Source organism: Pogoniulus pusillus, chromosome 6 (genome assembly GCF_015220805.1).
Source record: "Pogoniulus pusillus isolate bPogPus1 chromosome 6, bPogPus1.pri, whole genome shotgun sequence".
NCBI lineage: Eukaryota > Metazoa > Chordata > Aves > Piciformes > Lybiidae > Pogoniulus > Pogoniulus pusillus.
The window spans coordinates 20,969,583-20,991,228 of record NC_087269.1 but is presented as its reverse complement, the minus strand read 5'-3'; the positions used below and the strand labels follow the sequence as shown (position 1 = coordinate 20,991,228).

At 44.0% G+C, this 21,646-nt stretch overlaps 1 protein-coding gene across 2 annotated transcripts; it reads left to right on the top strand.

The window, feature by feature from the left end:
• Nucleotides 1–242: 242 nt before the first annotated feature.
• Nucleotides 243–21,187, top strand: LOC135176126 (broad substrate specificity ATP-binding cassette transporter ABCG2-like). 2 transcript variants are annotated; one of them, XM_064144802.1, is made up of 16 exons: nt 243–395; nt 2,680–2,960; nt 3,528–3,587; nt 4,832–4,946; nt 7,206–7,358; nt 8,107–8,264; nt 9,320–9,471; nt 10,841–10,957; nt 12,762–13,027; nt 14,345–14,427; nt 14,794–14,883; nt 16,167–16,291; nt 16,622–16,776; nt 18,146–18,235; nt 19,310–19,419; nt 20,300–21,187. In XM_064144802.1, the coding sequence occupies exons 2-16, from the start codon at nt 2,680–2,682 to the stop codon at nt 20,445–20,447; spliced, it is 2,103 nt and encodes a 700-aa protein (XP_064000872.1). In that variant the 5' UTR covers nt 243–395; the 3' UTR covers nt 20,448–21,187. The 2 variants fall into 2 exon arrangements, with proteins under 2 accessions (XP_064000872.1, XP_064000873.1); XM_064144803.1 differs by lacking the exons at nt 16,167–16,291; nt 20,300–21,187 and having other exon boundaries at nt 19,310–19,413.
• Nucleotides 21,188–21,646: the final 459 nt, after the last annotated feature.

Genomic DNA, 21,646 nt, shown 5'->3' with positions numbered 1-21,646 from the left:
GGGTAACGGCGCGGAGCAGTCCGCGCCATCCCAGCACCGGGGGGCTCTGCCTCGCCGCCACCCCAGGTCCCGCAGCGCTGGCCGGTGAACCGGCTTCCCCAGCGTGACCCACGCTGCCTGGGGTGTCCCGTCTCGGCGGTGGCGGCGACGACACCGACACCACCCCGAGAGCGACGCAGCCGGGTGCCGGACCGTGCTGCCGGGCGGAGCGGGGCTCCATACCCAACGCCGCTGCCTTCCCCCGTGTGCCGGTGGGGGTTGCGTGACACAGCGGGCGCTCCCTGCCTCTGCTTTATGTAACCTGTTGCCCGGACCCGGTTATAAAACGCCGCCAAGACAGCATCCTCGTTATAGAGCCTCGACGCCGCAGCTCCGAGCGCCGATACAGCCGGGAGGTAACGGCGAAGGGCGGGCCGCGCCCGGGGCGGGATACGGCGCAGCGGGGCCCTCCGGCGGGAAGCGCGCCTGCCCCGCTGGAGGGAGGGGGCTTGGGCAGGAAAGCCGAGCGTGGACGGCCAGCTCGGGTTATAACTGCGGTTTCGTAGCGGACCTCGCCCGCGGGGCGATGGTGGTAGGCTGGAGGGTTTCGTACTGCTTGTGAAGTGGCAACTGTCTGGTACTACCTGTAGCCTGTGCTAAGCTTTTTCCATCTCCCTGCCGCCCCGCGCATACCCGAGGCAGTGGTTTACCTTCCCTGTGCTAGTCAGCTTTGCAAAAGCCATATAAAAGGTTTGTGTTCAGATAAATCGTAGGACCTATCCAGAACAGATGTGAGGTGTGCAAGACAGTCAAATGTTCAAAAGTCTAACCAGGTCTTTGCCCTTGGTGTCACCGTCGTCCTAACTTTTTTTTTTTTCCTTCTTGATCTGTTGTGCAACCTTTCAATCATATAAGCCCTCTCTTGCTGATGCAACCAGCATATTCTTTATTACTTCCCATAAGCAAGGCTTTCCCAGGGATGACCAGCCTTAAGAGTGCAGGATATGTTCAAGCTAAGCAACACTTCCTTCCTTCTCCCCATCACTTCTATTTTACCTGTATAACAAAAAACTATTGCAGCTTCTTGGGCTCTAAGTGATAAGAAGACTCAGAGAGGAAAGGACAATTCCTGTTCCAGGTTCCTGAAAGGATGACCATTGCTTTCTCTGGGAAGTAACTATTTCAACATCTGGTCCTGCTGGTTATGTCCCTCTCGGTCCTTGGAGAAGTGCAGGTGGTGGAAAAAGGGTGATTGGTGGCATATTCCTGCCTTCCCACAAAACTGAAGTAACTGGCACTGCAAATCTTTGTGAACGGTTCTGTCTCCTTACCCTAGTAACCACCTTGTCTTTCCATAAGTTCATGGTAAATTTTTACCTTTCCAACAAACAACATAATGCCAGCAGTTAGAAAGGAAGTCAATGATTAGACCAACCGGTGTTAGTCTAACATGTCACGTTCAGTTTCTGGAAGTGGCATGTAGCAATTCCTCTCATCCTTGCTGTAGTTCTGTGGAAAGCGGGTAGGAAGCTTTGCAGCTGTGAGGGTACCCGGCTGTAAGTCAGTGTACAAGTTATGCCCAGGCTTTGTGCAGGCTGCAGAACTGGGACTGCAGGGCTTTGGCATTCTTCACATGCAACATCAAGGCAAGAACTTTAAACTCTTTCTTTCAGTGAGTGAAGGGATCCAGACTTGGTCTCCAAACAGAAAGGGAAGCAGCCTTTTGACAAAAGAGCTCTGCTGCTGTGAGTGAATCAGTATTAATGGTTATACCCATGCTGATGTGCTTCTTACCGTGTAGGCTCCAATGTGTGGACAGGGAGAAGAGTTGCTTTCATTCGCTGTTCACATGTCCTCTTTCAGGTACTCCCAGCCTGAGCCACAGAGGCAGCTTGTCTGCGTGAACCAGAATGCTTTATAACTTTGTGATTACAAATAGATACAATAGTTAATTTTTCTAAATGTACCAGTTTGCAACATGGCTTTCCTTACCCTGGCATGTTTAAATCTCTCTTTGTGCAAGGGGAAACGCCTGCTGTTCTTCAAGGTAAAAGGTGCCTGCAGACAAATCCCGATTTATCTTCCTATTTCTAGTTGTGAAGTATCTTGTGACTGAAACACGATAAGCTACATGTGTAATTTGTATTTTAATCACACGGGTATCTCTGAAACAAACTTGCGCCAGCAGACGATGTACATATGGCTGACTTTCATTTTAGTAAGCTAAAATGTTTTTATTCCTGAGGTTCTTCATACAGGTTCACTAGTAGATTTTTTTCTTCTGGCCTCATGGGAGTGTGAGAGGTGCAAAGGATGTTACACCTGAAGGAGGGGAGCTTGAGTCTCTTTAGCTTAAGTAGTAGCAGCTTGCGTTTGTAGTCCTCACCATGTTGAGCAAGATGGTGACCATTGCAGATGGGCTTTTTTTTTACCTCATTGGATGGTCTTTGAGCTAACATCACTTCAAGAGCATGCATATCTCGTTCTTGAAGGTTATGTGTATTGTTTTACATCTGTGGGTTCCCATGCCTTTCAGAGCTACTGGCTGTCTTCCATTGCGGATGTCCATCCTTTTGGAAACTTGGCATGTGCAAGGATTGGTGTGGTGTGCACGAACTTGCTTTTCCAAGATACTTTCTGAGGAAATCTTTGCTTGCATGTCTCCTTCTCAGTATGTTTTTATGTTCTTTGTCTCAACAGATGGGAACTGTTCAAAATGACAGTGACCTCAAAAAACTCCAAGTAGTGGAGCTTGACCTACACAAGGACATGATGGCAGACACAGCTGATCACAGCATTATTTCTGTTGGAGAAGAAGAGGCTGTGGGCAATTTCCAACGTTCTCTTCCAACACAGGAGTCACTCCGATCCCCTCGGGGCTCCGTTGTGAGTTTCCATAACATCCAGTACTCCATTAAGCAGTCCAGTGGATTCTTATGTAAACGTAAAACTGTGGAAAAGAAGATCCTTCATAATGTTTAGTAAGTTCTTGCTTAAATAACATACCAGAGGGTAGGAATTAATCTGCTACTGTGGATCAGTGACCTCAGTGTCACCTTCCAGATCCAGCTGTGCTGGTAATGAAGTAACCACCCTTCTGCCAGTCTGTAGTTCATGCAAGCACATTCTGATTTGCTTTTAGGCAAAATAACTGGGATATAACTGGAGCAGTTTCAGTTACTGATCTGAGTAAATGAGGACGAAACTTGTATGAACAGTCTGATCCAGGAGTTCTCTTAACTATGGTTCAGGCTGCAGTCAGAGGAAGTTAGCATCAGAAAACAGTTGTTCTTTTCAAGACCCACCTCAGCAGGAAAGGCACTTAATTTCTGTCTTCTGTAGGTTGCTTTTTATGTCCAGTTCTGGTTCCGTTCTAACTGGTGGTCTGGGACAAGAAAGGAAAAAATCCTTGTTGATTTCAGAATTATGGAGAAGTTTTTAATAATCTCTAAGTTTTCCTTTCAACAGTATTTTGTTTAGACCTTATCTCTGCCATGAGTTGCATAGGAGTAGTCTTCCATTTGGAAATAACTTTTTCCTTCTTCCAGTGGCATTATGAAGCCAGGCTTGAATGCTATCCTGGGGCCAACAGGGAGCGGTAAATCTTCGTGAGTACTTTCTTCTGCCTCTTCAAATAGACAGGCAACTGTTCAAAGAGAGTTTGAGGATTTTCTGCTTGGGGAAGATGTGAGGGATCTGGAGGCCCATGAGAAATCTGGTGATGCAGTTTAACCTCACGTTCCCTCTGTCAGCCTTGCTGAAGTTCTTCCCCTGCAGCAGTGTCACACTCCCTCTTCTGCTCCAATTGGTGGTTTGTATTGTTGCAGTCAACTTCGGTGGTGGCCTGAGTTAAGATGCCAGACTGCACTGGCGTGACTGGTGCTCAGGTGTAGGCTCTGTCTTAGACCTGTAATGGGGTGGGGGTGCAAGTTTCCTTGGGGCAGGAGAGATGTAATCCCATGTGAAGGCACTGCAGCAAGGCTTCCTTGAAGATTCAAGGCCAAACTCCTCTGGAAAATGACAAAAATGTGGGTGTTGTGTCAGACTGTAGGATGCTCCAGATCCTTGCCCCAACTTGGCTGTGACCTAGTGGGGAGAGGTGTATGTGTGCTTGGGTTCTTTGGATGAAAGCACTGAGAAATGCCATGTAAATTATCTCCAGCCAATGTTGATACTGTTTCATCATGGTTACACAGCAGAGAAAAGAGCTGTTTGCCACTCTCTGGCCTCAAGAATGTCAGAGACTGACAGATATGGTCAGAACTCACACGGGTTTGTCTTTGTAGTGGCCGTTGATGTTCCTGTCTAAGGAGACTGCTGGCTAATCAGGATGTTTTCAAGAACATCACTTCATCAGGGGGGTGTTTACTTAGCTAGCAGACAGGCTGGTCTCTGTATTGGCAGTAAGGAAAATCCAGCGTTAAAACAAAATAACTTTCTAGAATTAATCTTCACTCTACTCTTGTTTATACCCAGTTGGATTAATTTCCTTGAGATCAAAGTAGACCAGACTGCAGCTGCTCGGCAGGGTGCTCTTCTCTCTGTGCATTTGAGGTTAGCTGTTAATATGGAGACTGGATTTGTCAGAAGGGGGTTGGCTGCTGTGAAATGTGAGGGTTTGTGTACTGCCTTATTGCTGTGGCACACTTTGTGCTGGAAAACCCCATTTTACACCAGGCCTTCTGTACAAAGAGCTAAAGCCCCCAGAACAGAGAAAACTCCTTTGTGTGGCCTTTTGGTTTACACCATGCTGTGAGCCAGTTGTAACTGCAGTCCTGACTGATGGTACTTTTCCAGTCAAAGGTAAAAGCAGCTGCTGGGGCAAAACCTAATGCCTGGTGTTTTTCTGAAGTCTTCTAGATGTGCTGGCTGCCAGAAAGGACCCAGCAGGCCTGTCTGGAGAAGTGCTTATAGATGGCATTCCACAACCTCCAAATTTCAAGTGCATTTCAGGATACGTAGTGCAGGTGAGTGACTGCCTTCAGTATAGACTTATGAGTCCTTGGAAGTAAAGACTGCATGAACTGAGCAAAGCATTAACTCCTAGCTTAGGTACTTCTCAGTGATCCCTACAGAGTCTAATTTGATAACTAGGGTGGTACAGTGTCTAGTATTTTTCTGGGATATGGAAGACAAGAGGATCAAACTGTTAACTTCATGTGAAAGATGGAAGTGTTTGTCTTCCCAAAGCCACATGAATACCAAACTGCTGGGCTTCTTTGGGCTGTGCCCTGAAATACTAGCAAAGGTTTTAAAAAAAATAGGAGAGGGAGGAAAAAAGCCCTTAACACCTAAAAATCTCTTGTACAACTCAGAAGTGGTTCTCTCTGGCAGAAGAACCTTCAAGATAATAGACAATAATTCCAGGAAGTAAATAGATCCCTGCTGTTCTTCCTTTGATTCTGGCTGTCTGAGACAGAGCTTCGTTTCACTCAGAGACAGGAAAAGCTGGCTGAATCTGTGGAAGTGGGTGGAGGCCTGTACCAATAATAGAGCCTCAAAACCCTGGGGAAGCTGAGGAGAAGGGGATTCTTGGCAGCCATATGAGCAGCCAAATCTAGAAAACATCCAGGCTTCTCTGCTTCTCACTGCAGGCAGATGTGTAAAGGCAGCTTTTCTGAAAGCTGTCAGCTTAGAAGGGCTCTGGAAGGATGCATGTGGTGAAACTGATGCAAAGTCTTCATCCTGCGGGTCAAGGATGCCCAGATCCTCAGTGATTCATGAATGGCCAGGAAGTCTTTTTGAAAGTGGTCCCATTTTGAGATACCTGTCTCTCAAATGTCCAAAGCAACCAAACTTGGCCTTAAAATGATAGGCAACTAGGTGAGACATTAAATGGTCTGTCTCCCTTCCCACCCCTGTGCAGTACTCCCTAGATCAGTAAAGACAGCCAAAAGACTACAAACAACACTAAATACATATATGCACACACTTATGGGGTCAGGGTTATGGAGATGAACATATAAGACATGTGCTTGGACTCACGCCTTACAAATAAGGGTGTCATGCCACAGTTTAGTATTCAGGTAGCTTAAATTCACAGTTTAGTTTCCAGTGTGGTGACCTGACAGTTGTATTGGATGTGAAGATAGGAATTGGGAGGCCTGGGTGAGAGGCTGAGGGTGTGTTGGGAGGGAAGTGTTAGTGGGAAACTCCTAAACCAGCTTTGGCAGCAAGGCAAGTTTATCATAGCATGACACCCTGAGTAACCGATCACAGGCTTCAGTCTTCCTCTGTTAACGCCAGTGCCACACATGGCTGGCTGGCACACCCTTTGCGCTGCTGATAACTGTATCTGGTGTGGATGGAGTCCCAAAGCAGGCAGGATCCATTGCCTTGCGGCTTAGGGGCTGTGCCTTCAAAACGTGCACTGGGTTTGGCAGGCGCCTCATTAACCTACAAGTTTTTCAGCAACTATGAAGTGTTGCAGCCCTACACCCATCACATGGTGGGATGCAGAATTGTCTTGAATATTAAAGCCAGAGTGATGAAGGAGCATGGAGCTCTGGGTTGTCAACTCTGATCACTTTATTACAGGTTACAGGTTGGTGTTGGCTACCCAGGTGTTTGCAACCTGGGTAGATTTGGTTCTTACTCAAAATGACTGTTGAAGTGCTTTTAAAGTAGTAGCCCTTACAGTAAGGTCTTGTGCTCAAGTGCTGTAGGTGGTTGAGACATGGAAAAAATCAGGAGCATCTTGGTGCAGTGTTCTTGCTTCTCTGAGCAGCTGCTTCCAGTGAGGAGCAACTTCTGGGCAACTGAACTTGGCAGGTACGATGGACCACAGCAAGAACCGGAAACAGAGCTGACTTGGGCACCTCCCTTAGTGTCTCTACCTTAAACACTGAATACTAGCAGTGCCCGTTGGCTTCAGCTGGACTGGCACAAGTTTAGCTGTTTATAAGATCATCTACCTGCTCTGCTTCCCTTTGGCTGATAAGGAAAATGCATGTGCAGTACAGAATGATACTGGCTGCACTTGAACTCCTGAGCCTTTGAGAGCAGGTTGATGTAAGAGAGGAGTCTAGAGAGCTGCGTTCGCCCCTTAACTGCAGATGCGTTACCTTGAGCTTTGTGTCATGTAGGTTTTGAAGCAAGAGTTGTACCTCAGTTCTTTTTCCGCCATGATGCTCAAAAGGCTTCTCTGGTGCTACTACACGGAGTCTGGTGCCCAGTCGGATAGTTGAGAAGGAGGCTTTACAATTGTCCATCTGTGCTGCTTTCAGGATGATGTTGTCATGGGTACAATGACAGTAAGGGAGAATCTCCACTTCTCTGCTGCCCTGCGACTCCCCAGCTCCATCAGTGTTAAAGAGAAGGAAGAACGAGTCACCCAGATAATCAGCGAGCTGGGATTAAACAAAGTGGCTGATGCTAAGGTGAGTAGGGAGAAAACCTTTCTCAGAAATCTTACTACCTCTGGAAACTAAACTATGTGACCCTGGGCACTATTGCATATGTAGTGCACCTACACTAAGCCAAGCGGGAACCTGTGTGTGCAGCACAAGAAATCAGTCTGCTGCTCAGGAGGTGATTTGGGAAGAGGTATGTGTGTTTGGCAAAAGAAGATGATTTTGGACCATGTCCAGCATGTTGTATAAATTCAGAGGTGAAGAAGTTGCCTAGTCATTGCACTTTGGAAAGCTGCTCAGTCATTTCCTGGCTTTGTGGGACAAGACAGGGAAATTGTTTTTACAATGTTGAAAGCTGTGAGGGAAGGAGAACTGGGCTGTGATGGAGAAGTTCTCTGCAAAGCTTGTTAATCCCAGCAGCACTTTTACTCTTGCTTTAGTTTAACCTCACTTTTACTTGAACAGCAGGTGAACTACCAACAAAGGCATCCCTGAACACCAGTGTCGTCTGTGACTGCTGTGATCTTATTCTGGCTCATCCTTGTCAGTGCCATCCTTGTTCTCTCAAGGCATAAGATGCACTGTACCTTTGAAAATCAGGCTCTGCTTACTGCTACACAGTCCCTCACAGAGAGTCAGCCCCATCATCTACTGGCCCTAGAGTTCTCTGATGGAGCTCTGAAAATTAAAAGGGCTGCTAGGTGTGGAGACCCTGAGCTCCAGAGGACGCACTGACTACATCTTGTGGCAAATACCTGATTTCTTCTGCTTGTAGGTAGGAACTGAATTGATCCGGGGAGTGTCTGGAGGAGAACGGAAGAGAACCAACATTGGGATGGAGCTCATCACAGAGCCACCAGTTCTTTTTCTGGATGAGCCAACGACTGGCCTTGATGCCAGCACAGCCAATGCAGTCCTCTTCCTCTTGAAGAAGTAAGAGTCGATTCTTCAGGGCTCTGCTGCAAGTTTGTTATCACTCAAAAAGGAATGCTGCTATGACTGAGTAGCACCAGTGCTCTTTCCTTTAAAAAAACAAACCAAACAAACAAACAAAAAGACAAATAGAATCAGAAGTGGTAGTAAATTATTTATTTGAGTCTTGTCCAAAGCCTTTTGAAGCTTATGGGTATCTTTCCGTGGCAAAAACTGGATTTGAGCCCAAAAAGCAGATACAGCTTGGACAGTTTCCCTTTGCCACAGAGAGGAGTTGATTGGGAGGTCAGGCCTTGTAATCACAATTTCTTGGCCATACAGCTGAGTCTATTACAAAATCTCTTCTTCTACTCTGGTAACAGCCTTCAACTCAGATCAGACTTCACCTGCAGATTTGCCCTCAGTATTTACCTTCATTTCCTGTGTTTTGGAGATGAACTGTCCTGTGGTACAAAAATGACCAACCAGGTTTATTTTATGAGAATTGAGTTCTTAACCCCCATCCTGGGTTTGTTGCACATTGTCTGGTTTTGCTTGGAGGGACATTTTGCTCTACTGTTTATGACCAAGAGTACTTGTTTGGCATCAGTACTAAAGCACTAGTTTTGATTTTTTTCAGAGTAAGTTTAGCAGACGAAGCTGCTCTTACCAGAAAATCTAAGAGAAATCTCAGCTGGTCAGACTTCCACAGCCTGCTCTGTAAAGCCTGGTTCTGTTTTTGAGTGCAATAGGACCGTTCCAGTTAGTTAAGTTGAAGCCTGGTATAGGAAACATAAAGAAGGCTTATACAGAGGTACCTTTGCTTGCTACAGACAACCATATTTTGTCTACTCAGACTTCCAATCACAGTCTCTTGCAATGATGGGTGCTGTCTTGAAGGCAACATCTGACACAGTTGACAGAGAAGGGAGAACAACAGCTTTTCAGAATTGAGACCCTCAGAAGCTGAAAAGTATTTCAGCTTCTTTGGATACTTCCTTTTCCAATTTGGGTTATCATGACCTTTCAGAAATGCAAAGTGTGGTGTATTTGTGAATGTTTTGTTTCTATTTCAGGCTCTCCAGAAGAGGGCGAACCATTATATTTTCCATCCATCAGCCCCGCTACTCCATATTCAAGCTGTTTGACAGTCTGACATTACTAGCTTTGGGAAAGGTGCTGTACCATGGTCCTGCAAAGCAAGCCCTGGACTACTTCAGTTCTATTGGTAAGTCTTCTGTGCCAGGAGCAAAGGGGCCTGGCTAATGAGTGTAATCTGTGGGTTGATTCGTACCCTAGCACGTGATAACAGTCCTGTTGTCATCAGGATACTAGAGACTGTACAGTCTGAATAGTGCTATGTTAGAAGAGGAAAAAATTATAGAAATGATTTTTTTCAGATACCACAGAGCATGGCTTTCTCCTGCCTTTGCGTCACCTTGCTTCAGGACAAAACTCCAGAGTCACTTGGATGTGTAGAAGCATGATACAGTCTCAAGTAATGCTGAGGGAGGTATAGGCTTAATATTAGGAAGAAGTTGTTCACAGATAGAGTGTTTTGCCATTGGAATGGGCTGCCCAGGAAGGTCACCATCCCTGGAGGTGTTCAAGAAAAGACTGGATGAGGCATTTGGTGCCATGGTCTAGTTGATTGGATAGGGCTGGGTGATAGGTTGGGCTGGATGATTTTGGAGGTCTCTTCCAACCTGGTCGATTCTGTGGTGATGCACAACATACAGAATGATACTTGTGGTTCTACCAGGCCTAGGTGGCAGACCTAATGGCTTTTGAATCACAGCCTGCGGATTGGCAGTAGTCTGTAGGGACTGATCAAAGAATCTGCTGAACTGTAAATGCAGGTCAGCAATCAAGAGAACAAAATCATGGTGTATTTTAAGATTATTATTAAGGTATTAACATTAATAATAGCACTGTTGAATGACTGGTCCCTCTCTGAGTAAATAGGATAAGAGTTTATCACTGTGATGGGCAGAGAATGTGGAATGAATTTCCAGTCTGATTGGGGTGCAGCCATGGACACACTGAATGTCAGGCTTTAAGGGAGAGGTTTTAGCCTGTATCACTACTTTACTCCTTTTGGTATCCCACCTCACTTTGCTTCTCGTAGGAATGCTAAGGAATAAGCATACTTGCTGTTTTTTCCTTTGTTTGTCCCTCCTTGTGCCATAGCTAGAACCATATTATAAGATGCTACTCTTGGACAGCCCTTCCTTGTGAAGGCTTCTAGAGCAAGCGTCTAGGGCTGTAAAGCAGACATCCAGCAACCCCTGTAGGGGAAGTGTGTATCTTTCAGAGTGGCATGTGGTTGAACAGCACAGGGAAGGAAGCAAGAGTTGTCTATACTCAGTTATGTAGTTACAAATTTCTCTTCACCTGAAGTCAGTGAAGAATAAACTAATAAACTCAGAAATTCTGTCCATACTACTGCTAACTAATGCTTATGCAAAACAGTGAGGTTTTCTTGTAGCAGGGTTGTGGAAGGGTGATAAAGTATTAGATCTGACCTTCCAAGCTGTGATCTGTGCAATACAAATGTATGTTTTGGGACTCATTTTCTGTTTCTTTTTTTTTTTAAGGATATGAATGTGAACCCTTCAACAATCCAGCTGACTTCTTCCTTGATATCATAAATGGTGATTCAACTGCTGTGGCAGCAAGCAAGGGAGATCACAGACCTGCAGACACAGGAAAAGGTAAAATCTGATGGAGAAATCCAATGTTGGCCAGCATAGAAAGAAAGTTGTAGGTGGCGATGGCAAGATTTTATTCTCTGGATTCCCTCTGGTCTAAGGGCACTTCTCTGTGTGTGTGTGCTTTTTTTACAGACTAGCATATATGTACTTTGCTTTGAGCTCCTTTCTAGAGTACAGAAAACTTTTAAAGTGGATTTTTTTCTTCCTTCAGTGATAATATGTGAGAGCAGTGATAGATATCAGTAATTTACTAAACCTCTTATAATGAAGGGGTAATTAATGTGAGATGATATTTTTTCCAAAATGAGTATGGTTTATTAATTTTGATATTCAGAACTCTTGCCACCCCCAACCACTAATTTTAATAATAATCAATTCTTTGCACAGTCATGGAAACATTATACAAAGTAATAACTAGATCTAGAAATAACTTGCAAAAATACATAAACAGGACTTGAACTGGGAGAGAAGGTACTTGTGGTCAATATACCACTTGTCCACTAGATAGACTCAAGGAGCTCCTTTCTGCTTATGGCAGAAGGCAATGGTGAATTACAAGAGGCTTTAAGTATTTACTTACAAAATACTATTCCCTGGGATAGCTACAGCTTCAGACAGTATCCAGACGCTTTCAGGGAATTCTGTTACTGTCTTGTCAACAACTGAGGCTTCAGGTTGTTCACAGGCTGGGGAAAGGAGGCAGCCCATCTCTGACCTTATCTCCTGGCTCCTCTGGACGATCTGTGTATCTCCAGGATTTCCCATCTTGGCAGGAGACTTTCAGGTGTAGGCAGTCTTAGCACAATGTCATGCTGGCTGTGCAGGCCAATCGCGTGGAGGCATTTAGAGCCTGTTCCTGGTAAGCTCAAGGCAGTGTAGTTTCCAGGCAGTTCAGCGGAGCTGGCAAAGGAGATTGCATTACCTGCTCAACTCTTATTAATATGGCCCAAGGTTAATGGGCCTTTGGACACAGAATAGCCAATCAGAATGGCAATTAGCCAAGCTTGACCATATTAGGTGAAGTCATAGGCTTGCTTTACCCAAATTTGGGAAGAGCATAGGCCTTGCACAAGGCAGGCACAAGCTAAGTGCGTGTACCTTGTTTACCACAGGATGTAAACAAGGCCAGAGTCCTTAGACTCAGTGGCTCCAGGTTCTTTGTCCTCTTTCCTGTGGTTGCTTCTCCCCATAGCTGAAGGAAGGACAGCAGAAAAACATGCCTGGGCAAGCCAGGACATTTGTAACCCTACCACGGCACCTCTGTGGGAAAGACTGAAGAACCAGAATTGTTTAGTCTCAAGAGACAGCTGTCGGGAGACAAGTCTTCAGTCACTTAAGAGGCTGCTGCAGAAAACACAGGGAAGATGGACTAAGAGGTAGTGGATTTACAGTGCAGTGACAAAGATTGGAACTAGAGTCGAGAACAAACTTTTAACAATACAGTGAGTGAAACCTTCAGCAATATTTGGGGATACTGTAGCATATCCATGGGTGGGTTATAAGGGAACAGTTTTCATAATGATGCTCTTCAGGGATGGGAAAGTGGATCAGCAAACACTGATTTCCCCAAAATGCAGTGAAACAAAAGTTTTCTGGTGTTTCATTCTAAGAATATGTGTGGCAAAGAAATGGGTAAGGAAAGCTTCTTACTTTAGCCAGTCTTTTAAACTCAGGAACTAAGGTTTGAATGGCCATTCTTCTTGGTTTGTTTCTTCCATTCAGCCTCCAAAGTGGCTGAGCATGTTAATGGGCCATGTCTTAAGGTAGAGTTCATTGGGAATCATGTCTTGCCTTTCTCATTCAGAGCTGAGCAGTGAAAATGGAGTGGCAGATGATAACATGGACAGCAGTGTGGTGGATGTGCTGCACCAGAAATATCTCAACTCCAGCCTATATCAGAGCACAAAGGAAGCACTGGGGAAAGTGGAGCTTGGACGGGGAAGCAAGCGCGTAGTATCCAAGCAGGGACATGAGATTACCTACGCAAATGGATTCCTCACTCAGCTGTACTGGGTGTCCAAGCGTTCTCTGAAGAACCTCATCAGGAACCCACAGGCCTCAGTTGCACAAGTAGGTAACAATTACTAAAGGTTTTGGACACCATCTGCTCTCTGCCCAGCAATCTGCAGTTTGCAGGAAAGACTTTTCTGTCTTTTTGTAGGAAAGTCTTGTGCCACTGTCACTTAAGAGGAGGGAAATGTCCAGCCACCATTGTTGCCTTAGGAAAAAAACCTCTCCATTTTAGTTTATCACAAGGACTACTACCTTGAAGACTGGGGACTGGGAGGAAATGCTCCATGCTTTAGTTTGACTGGGGAGCTTTTAGGGTGACATTAATTTTTATGGCTGTATCAGAAATGACTAATCTGTTATGAATTATGAACATTAATTTCTGTATGAACTTTGTTATTAATATTAAAAATCGGGAAAAAAACATGAGGTTCATTTGGATTTTCAGTCAACATGAAGCAATTGCATTGAATTAAACAGTTTAATCAACCAGAACTTGTAAAACACTGAGGTGAGAACAGGAAAAAATTCTAACTAATGCCTGTGCAGTCTTGGCATATACTCACGATGCCTTTGGTCCCTGAGTATGTCTCCTGTGTGAAAGATGCTTTCAAACTCGCATTGATCCCCGGCTAAAATACACATATTTCAGGCAGAGGAGGAAGGAGATGCTGCTAAGCCACTAGTGTGAGCTGCAAACACGTGGCCGCCTGTTAATGAGCCGCAAAGGAGGAGATGCTCCCTTCAGACAAGGGCACGGTGCAGAAAGGCTGCTGTAGAAAGGCAAATGTAAAAAAGGCATGGCTTCCTAAATCATCCCCCTTTAGATACTCGGTTTTGAAATCAAACTGACCGACAGGCACTAGCACCATTGTCCTGGCTAATGAATTCAAAGCTTTCTGCCTCCTTTGACTACGCAGGCACGTTGAGGGCAGCACAAGACACCTGACGCAAGGTGCTAAGCCCATAGCCCTCAAGGCTTTGTTGGGGTGAAACCCATATTGTTTGTTCTATCTACTCACTCCCAGAAACCAGCACAACAGGAGGAGGAGAGCCAGGGTTAAACCTGCCTGGCAGGATTTATGCCCTACCAGGACAGTGTCTCACTTGAAATTTTAAGCTGGGTTATTCTTGACTGCTTCTACTAATATTTCCCAGACAAAGATGATCAGATGAAGGACAGAAGTGAAGAGGCTAAATGTAGAAAATCTGCCATAAGGTGTTTCATTGTATGTGTGATAGGTACAGATTGACTTGCAACAGCAAAGTTTTGGGCAGGTGTGACTCTTAAATCCTGCAGATTCTTTGATGATAATTTTTTTTCTCAATTTACTTACCTGAAGAACTCCCTCTTCCCTTTGTTCTTCCCACTTCTAGATTGCAGTGACCATAATTCTAGCCTTGGTCGTTGGAGCTATCTTTTTTGGTGTAAAATTGGATCGAAGTGGCATTCAAAATCGGTAAGTTGGAAAGCCACAGCTTTGCTTATATTTCTTTCTGTAGCAGACAGAGAAGAATCGACTTAGAATTGACTTGAACCACAAGGAATGGTTAGGTTCACAAGTCTCAGTGCACTGCAGCATTGTATCACTGAAGCCCTCAAAGGACTGCAGTTCTGTTGGGCTTGTGTGTGTGTACAAAGGAGATATGAAAGGAAAGATAAAAGGAACAAACCTGGTTTTACAGTTAGTACCTACAGCAGCACAATTAAATATTCTGTGACAGAGACACAAAAACATTGACTTGATGGCACAATGATGTCTGAGGGTGCTAGTGTTCATCTTGGTTGTTTACTCACTTTTTGACTGTTCTGTTTTGCCTTCTAGGGTAGGGTCCTTGTTTTTTGTCACCACGAACCAGTGCTTTTCTAGTGTCTCTGCAATTGAGCTGTTCATCAGAGATAAGAAACTATTTGTGTAAGTAGTGGGTGCTTAGACTGTCTCATACCCTAGAATGAGGTAGGGGAGTATCTTACAGGCTAAACAAAATTATTTCCACTGAAGACTTTATTGCTACCTTGTGACATCAAATTGTAATAGTAATGCTAAATCAATCTATAGAGGAGGGAGCTAAAATGCCAAGAGGTAGGGGAAGAAGGGGAGAAATAAAATGCTTTTAATTGCTTGCTGTACCACATTTTATTGAGGAGTGTTTTACCTACCCATTTTTTGATAACAGTTGTTTTTGAAGTCTGCATGTGAATCCTGCAGACTATGAACCCTGTCTGCCCTCTTGCTGACAGGGTTGAAATACTGTCTTGCAGTGGTCCTAAAGTGGCAAGACTGCGAAGATCAAAGGAGAGTTCTTGGAAAAGCTTTGCAAGGGATGCTCGGATAAAGAGGGTTGCTGGCTGGCTTACAAGAGCTCCCTAATCAAGCATATCTCTCTCTTTCTCTATATATGTTTGTATGTGTGTATATGTATGTATATACAATATAAACATATACATATATACACATATGTTCAAAATGTAGTTTGGAACAGTTCATGGAATGAAAGAGCAAGACACAGAATCTACACAGTAAAGAAGAAATTTGCCATTTGTAACCTCTCCATTCACATGTTGCTCAAAGTAGCTTAATTTTGCCCCTAACAGCTACTCAGCAGTGACTTTCTCCAACACTGGCATTGCTTGCCAGTCTGTCCTGCTTACCAGTTTGTTTTACCAGCTGTGTCAATGTGGATTTTGGCACCTTAACAGTTAAAGCATCTTTCCATGGGCTCCATTAAGCAGCGAAACAGTTGTAATGACATTTAATTGCCCTGTGAACTGGAGGTGAGTTGATATCTTAAGGGTGTTTTCCCACTGTTTGGTATCGTTCCTTTTCCCTGGAAAAGCAATTGTGAGTTAGCTGTGGATGAAGTGTTTCTCCAGTTAATAGCAGTCTAATGCTTTTCCATGCTCTTAGGGATCATTCTATTTGAAAATAAATTTAGGAGCTTTTTTCCAATATATTATTTAGCAGCTACATAAACTTTCATTCACTTTCCTTGGAGGGCTCTCAATATAACTGCAAGGCCTGTGAGGAAGATCAGCTCTTTACAGAGAAGGAAGTGAGAACACAGAGAAAATAAGCAATTTGCATATAAAATGGTAGAGAGAACAGCAATTTTATCAGGCTAAACCAGACACACATGCCAAGCCACTTCATAGATAACCTCTAAACCTGTGCAACTCCCCTCCTTCCTGTCCTCACAGCCATCAGTACACCAGTGGATATTATCGTGTGTCTGCCTACTTCCTGGCTTTGATGATAGGAGATCTGCTGCCCATGAGAACTGCTCCAGCCATCATATTCTCATGCATCACTTACTGGATGATTGGTAAAGAATTGATGCTTTCCAACACATTTGATTTCTAACTTACTCAGCTATGTCTATTAACATGAAGCTAGCTGAAACTTCAACTGATAAAAGTGCTTGGCATCATAACTTCAGAGGATTCTGGGGCAGAGATACCAGCAATCTGTGACAGGGAGCTGCTTGATCACATCCTTCAGTAATGCACTTTGGGCCTTCAGAGCATGCGTGGTTCCTATCAACTCCAAACTTGGTCTCCTACTTTCCCTCTTGTGTGAGTCCAAGAGTACCTGTCTGGGATTTGTAATGTGCTTGCTTACTGGACTCTTATCTTTCTGTGTTATTTTTTCACAGGATACCAAGCTGTTGCAGGCCGGTTCTTTTTCTTCATGCTAAGCCTGGTACTGGTGTCCTACACTGCCACTGCCATGTCTCTGGCTATCAGTGCTGGCATGGATGTGGTGGCCGTAGCAAATCTGCTGATCACTATTTGTTTTGTTCTGATGCTTGTAAGTATATACAAGGGAGTGTGTGCTCCTTTAGTGGAGGTGAAGAAGCAGCTGAGACAGGCTGAGAAGACTGGGTTGAGCCAACCCTAAGAAGGGAATCCACAGTCCAGTACCACGTTAGCTCATGCCTGTGATCTTATTGTCTGTATAGCCAAAGATGTACTTCTGCCAACTTGTAATCTAAGAGTCAGACCATTGCTTATGTGCAGTTCACTAGGTGTGTTGCCACCAGAGGTTTGCAAACAGTATGCCCCCAAAAAAGTAGTGGGTTTTTTTTTGTTTGTTTGTTTAGTTGTCCTTACAGAAATTGATCTAAAAAAAATTGCATTTCAAGTATTAGAAATGTAACTGATCAACAAGATCTTTTAAAAGGAGAGAATGTCAAAATAAACCTTTAATGGATTGATTTTATTGCATTATTTTTGTTTGCCCAGTGGAATTAGCAGGAGCATAACTTGTTTTTATTTTAATGCAGTATTGGCCTTGGGTTCAAATTACTGCAGTACTCTCCTAAGGCTTTTAAGGAAGGGAGCAAGTGAGAAAGAAAGAAATTTTGACTCATAGCTGAGGGATGCGAATTGCATTTCAAAGAAATAATGACAGTGAGGAAGCTTTTTGACTGTGAGGCCTATCAGGTTACCTTAGAGTAAAAAGTACCTCCTGCCAGGGGATTCCTGCTTGCTGTCTGCATACATAATTCTGAGCCCACAGCACATCCCTTAGTCTTTGATTTGCAACTTAACCTGCTTCTGCGATGAGTTAAGTGATAGTATATTGCTTCTCACTGTGGGTGAGAAGTGTGCATGCAGAGTGAAGTGTAGCTGATAGGCATTGAGGTAAATCACAATGGCGTGAGCATGCACTGCAAGACAGTAGGGTAAGCGCAAAAATACTTGTGATGAAGCACAACCTGAAGCATCATGTTTGGCTATGAAGCCCAGTGATGCTAAGAAGTAAAAGATAAAGCCTTGTTCGAGGCAGGAGAGAGCACAGATGAAATATGTAGGTCAGAGGAGAAAGCTGAAATAGTTACAGCCTTTAAGGCTCCTCATGGTTTCCTTGTTTTGCCACTTCCTTTTCTCCCAGTCAGCCTCTGGCTACTGCTACTATAGGACACAGTCCTCCGTGCATTTTTCTGAGCTCGTGTGTGGTTGTAGAAAACTTTTCTGACCTCTTTGCAAGCTGTTCAGCTGGAGAACTTGGGGCAGCTGTCTGGGAATGCTGCAGGGTTTGAATCTCATTATGTGTAAGCACAGGTGTAACAGCAGTAAGAGCACCTCTGCTGGGCAGCTGCATGATCTGTGTAGTAGTGGTGGTGTTTGCAGTGAACCAAGTTTGTGACTCACTAGTCTCTTCTCTTCTGTTTCAGATCTTTTCAGGCCTCTTAGTAAACCTCCCTTCTATAATGGGCTGGCTGAACTGGCTCCAGTACTTAAGCATCCCCCGATATGGCCTTACTGTGAGTAGAAAGTAGCATCAGTCTCCTGTGAGTAATGCAGGCACACTGCACACCTACAGGGGTTTTGAGTATATGTGAAGTTCTCTTAAAAGTCAGATTTTATTTCTTTCCTTGCATAGACATGGTAAAAGAAAAATAAACCAGCCAACCCCTAAAAGAAGGCAAAAGTGAATCTCTATGTGAGATGTGGAAGTCTTAGAGTGAACAGATTCTTTGTGTCACAAAATTAGTGCTGCTTGGACAACAGCAGAGTGAGCTGTTCAGTAAGGCGCTAGTTCACAACATGAAAAGTTGATCCTTGTGGTTTAGAATGAAGTCATATGGCCTCTCCAGAGAATGCTGTTTGAGTGGCCAGTCTGAGGATAGTTACTGTCCAACTAACTAAATGATTTTCTATCATGTCTGAGCAGTATATTTAGTCTTCAGTGTGGCTTCCTCTGAAGTGAAATACACCTTACTGCCATTTCTGAATAATAAGGAGCTGGAGTACCAGGAAGCAGGTGGTGCAGCTGCTTGAGACACAGCAAGTAGGTCATCCACTGGTCACAGAAGGGAGTTGTGCTTCTATCTCCTGTCTTCATCCTAGCCAGGCCTTACTGGGATGAAGAGTTTCCTGTAGGAGCAGAGAGTGGCGGAGATGTGTGTGACCTTCACTGTTTTATCACTGAGAAATTTTGCCAGTGTTGATGAGATTGCAATCAGCTCAAGATGCCAGCGCAGGGGAACCTTTCCCCTCTTGGCTGGCTGTGCCATCTGCTTCAGTGTGCTGGTACTGGGGTGTTTGTATGCAGCCACAGGGTTTTCCAGTTCAGTAGATAGATCTAGATGTAACTGGCAAGACAGAAACCTGTGGCTGAATCACTGAAATGTGACTTGGAAGCCAAAGACTCAGACACCAAACTGCCCTACATGTAGAACTTTCAGCAGTTCCTCAGAAAGATGGCGATTGAGAGCTGCAAAATAAAATGAAACATAAAAGTATGGTTCCAAGAATGGTAATCCTTTGAGGTGTCTCAGTTTTAGCACCCTCAGTCACTAGTTCTGTAAAAATCTGATGTTTGCATCTTTCCCTAGGCTCTTCAAGTGAATGAGTTCAGAGATCTCTACTTCTGTGGTGAGAATCCAAATGTTACGGCATCTGTGGGAGATGCAGGCAGTTGTCCTCCCAGCATTTCAGGAGAAATGTAAGTCTTTAAACTCATGCTAGTTCTTGGGCCTGAATTGTGATGACTTGCTTAACAAATCTGTTTCAAATTTCTGTATTATTCATAGAATAACCACCTACAGGCCAGTCTCAATAATATGTCCCAAAATAATATATTTTAGGATTATGTAGTAAAACTTAACAATTACCCAAGACAGAAGCAGGGTTGAAACTTGGCTCCTAAAAATAGGCAGATGAGCTAAATTAAATTTTGGGTTTGGTAACCTAGCCTTGGCTTATCAGTTTTCTTAAACAAAACTGGTTATTATTTTAGCAATGGAAATTTCTGTGTAGACAATGCAAAGTTGTTGGAAAGCAGTAGACCTATGATCAGAAACATGTCTGCCCCAAAAAGCTTTTTTTTGTAACTATTAACCTCCCTGCAGGTACAGCAGAGAGCCCAGGTATTAATATCCCTTTGAAGTATTTTTTTAACTATTGCTACCTTAAGTTGTAGCAATGCAGTATTTCGTGATACATGCTAGAGGACTGGCAGACTACAGTTATTGTAGTTCACAGAGCTAGAGCACTGTTTCCACAGCTTTCGGACCCCAGATCCCTGCTATGGACCTCCAGTGATTGCTGTGTGAAACTAACTTCCCACAATTTAATGTGATTCTTAGGTTTACTCTTAATTTGTCAGCTACCTATAAACAATAAATGAGATATTACTGAAAGTTTATGAGAACTAGAAATCTAAATTTGTCCCTTACACTCTTTTTTTAGTAATAGGTTATTTTTGTCACCTCTGTTTTGCAGAGTTGAGGGTAAAGGAATCTTTGTGAAACAGGAATAAAAGTAAGTACCTGAAGACCTGCACCATATGCTAATACCAAATTCTGTCCCGTGCTTTTCTGCAGGTGTTCTGGTGAAGCATACCTGTGCAGCCAAGGAATTACACCTACAAGCTGGGCAATGTGGGAAAACATAGTGGCTCTCTTCTGCATGACTGTTATCTTCCTTATCATTGCCTATGCAAAACTCAGGTTTATGAGAAAATTCACATAGACTCCTATGTTGCCTTATTTTGCAGCTTCTGTGGTCTTGCCAAAAGATTTCAACTGACTTTACTGAATTTCAGATGGGAACTCTGTCCCCTTGTTTCTGGAGCATGATCTCCATGTGATTGTCTGATTTCAGTGTTTAAGAAGAAATGCATTAATGTACATTGCTTAAGTGGTTTGGGTTTTTTGTTTGTTTTGTTAAGGAATTATGAGAACTGTATTCCCTTAAGTACATTTCAAACTATGTATTGTAAAGTACTACTCTTCTCTGACCGACTTACACAGGAAATATTCAAAGGGAGGCATTTTTCTTTTAAACATGTGAATTCCATCACAAGTAGTGTAAGGTGATGGTGGTATTTATGCATTACTGTGGTGTCCCTTGTTGGTACCTGTTACATCTGAGGAGAGACACAGCCATATCGTGTTGGAGATGCCTTTGGGTTTGAAATCAGTACAGGGAATCAGTGCTCCCTGACAAGGAGGAACAGTTACACACTGGTGGCTTCTCAATGCAAACTACTACCAGAAACAACTTTTGCCTGATTAGAAACTGAAGAGCAGGGGTGGAAAACATCTCACCTAAGAAGGAGACATCTCATTTGAGAAGAGTGAGAAATATATGTGGTTAGGTTTTCTTTTCACAGTATAACATCAATCTACCACCACCAAAAAATACACTTACTACTTAAGAAGGGAGGATTTTCGTTTTCTGTTTTTAATAAAAAAATCTATACTTGTCAATGGCAGATCTTTCTATAGTCTTAATTGTCAACTACATCACCTATAGAGAGAGCTACTGACACTACAGATAGGAAAACAAACACGTAGATGCCGCTGAGGCAGCTACAGCAGCTCTGCTCACCAGGTGCCAGAGCAGCATGTCGGCAGCTGCCTCCTCAGCACATCATTAGCAAAAGCAGGGATGACTTTAAGCTGCGCTGGGACCCTCAGAAGCAAGTGGACCTGCTAAAGTCGAAAATAGCAGAAAACATCCTCAAACGAAAGGATGTTTGTGAGGCCGGGCAAGCAGGAGTCCTTGAACCTAGCATGCAGAGTCGATGTACATCCGCTGCTCTCGTAGTAAATGGCTGCTTGTTCATGCAAACGAAGCTGTCCCCTATCGGACGCTTACTGTACTCCGCAACGGAGGCCTCCTCTCGTGAGAGCGGGTGCAGGCACCAGATCTACGCGGCGGGATTC

Bases quoted from the DNA above. Each gene is read 5' to 3' on its own strand.
- LOC135176126 (XM_064144802.1), top strand. From the start codon at position 2,680: ATGGGAACTGTTCAAAATGACAGTGACCTCAAAAAACTCCAAGTAGTG. The intron at 7,359-8,106 runs GTGAGTAGGGAG...TTCTGCTTGTAG, and splicing joins ACAAAGTGGCTGATGCTAAG to GTAGGAACTGAATTGATCCG. The intron at 16,292-16,621 runs GTAAAGAATTGA...ATTTTTTCACAG, and splicing joins CATCACTTACTGGATGATTG to GATACCAAGCTGTTGCAGGC.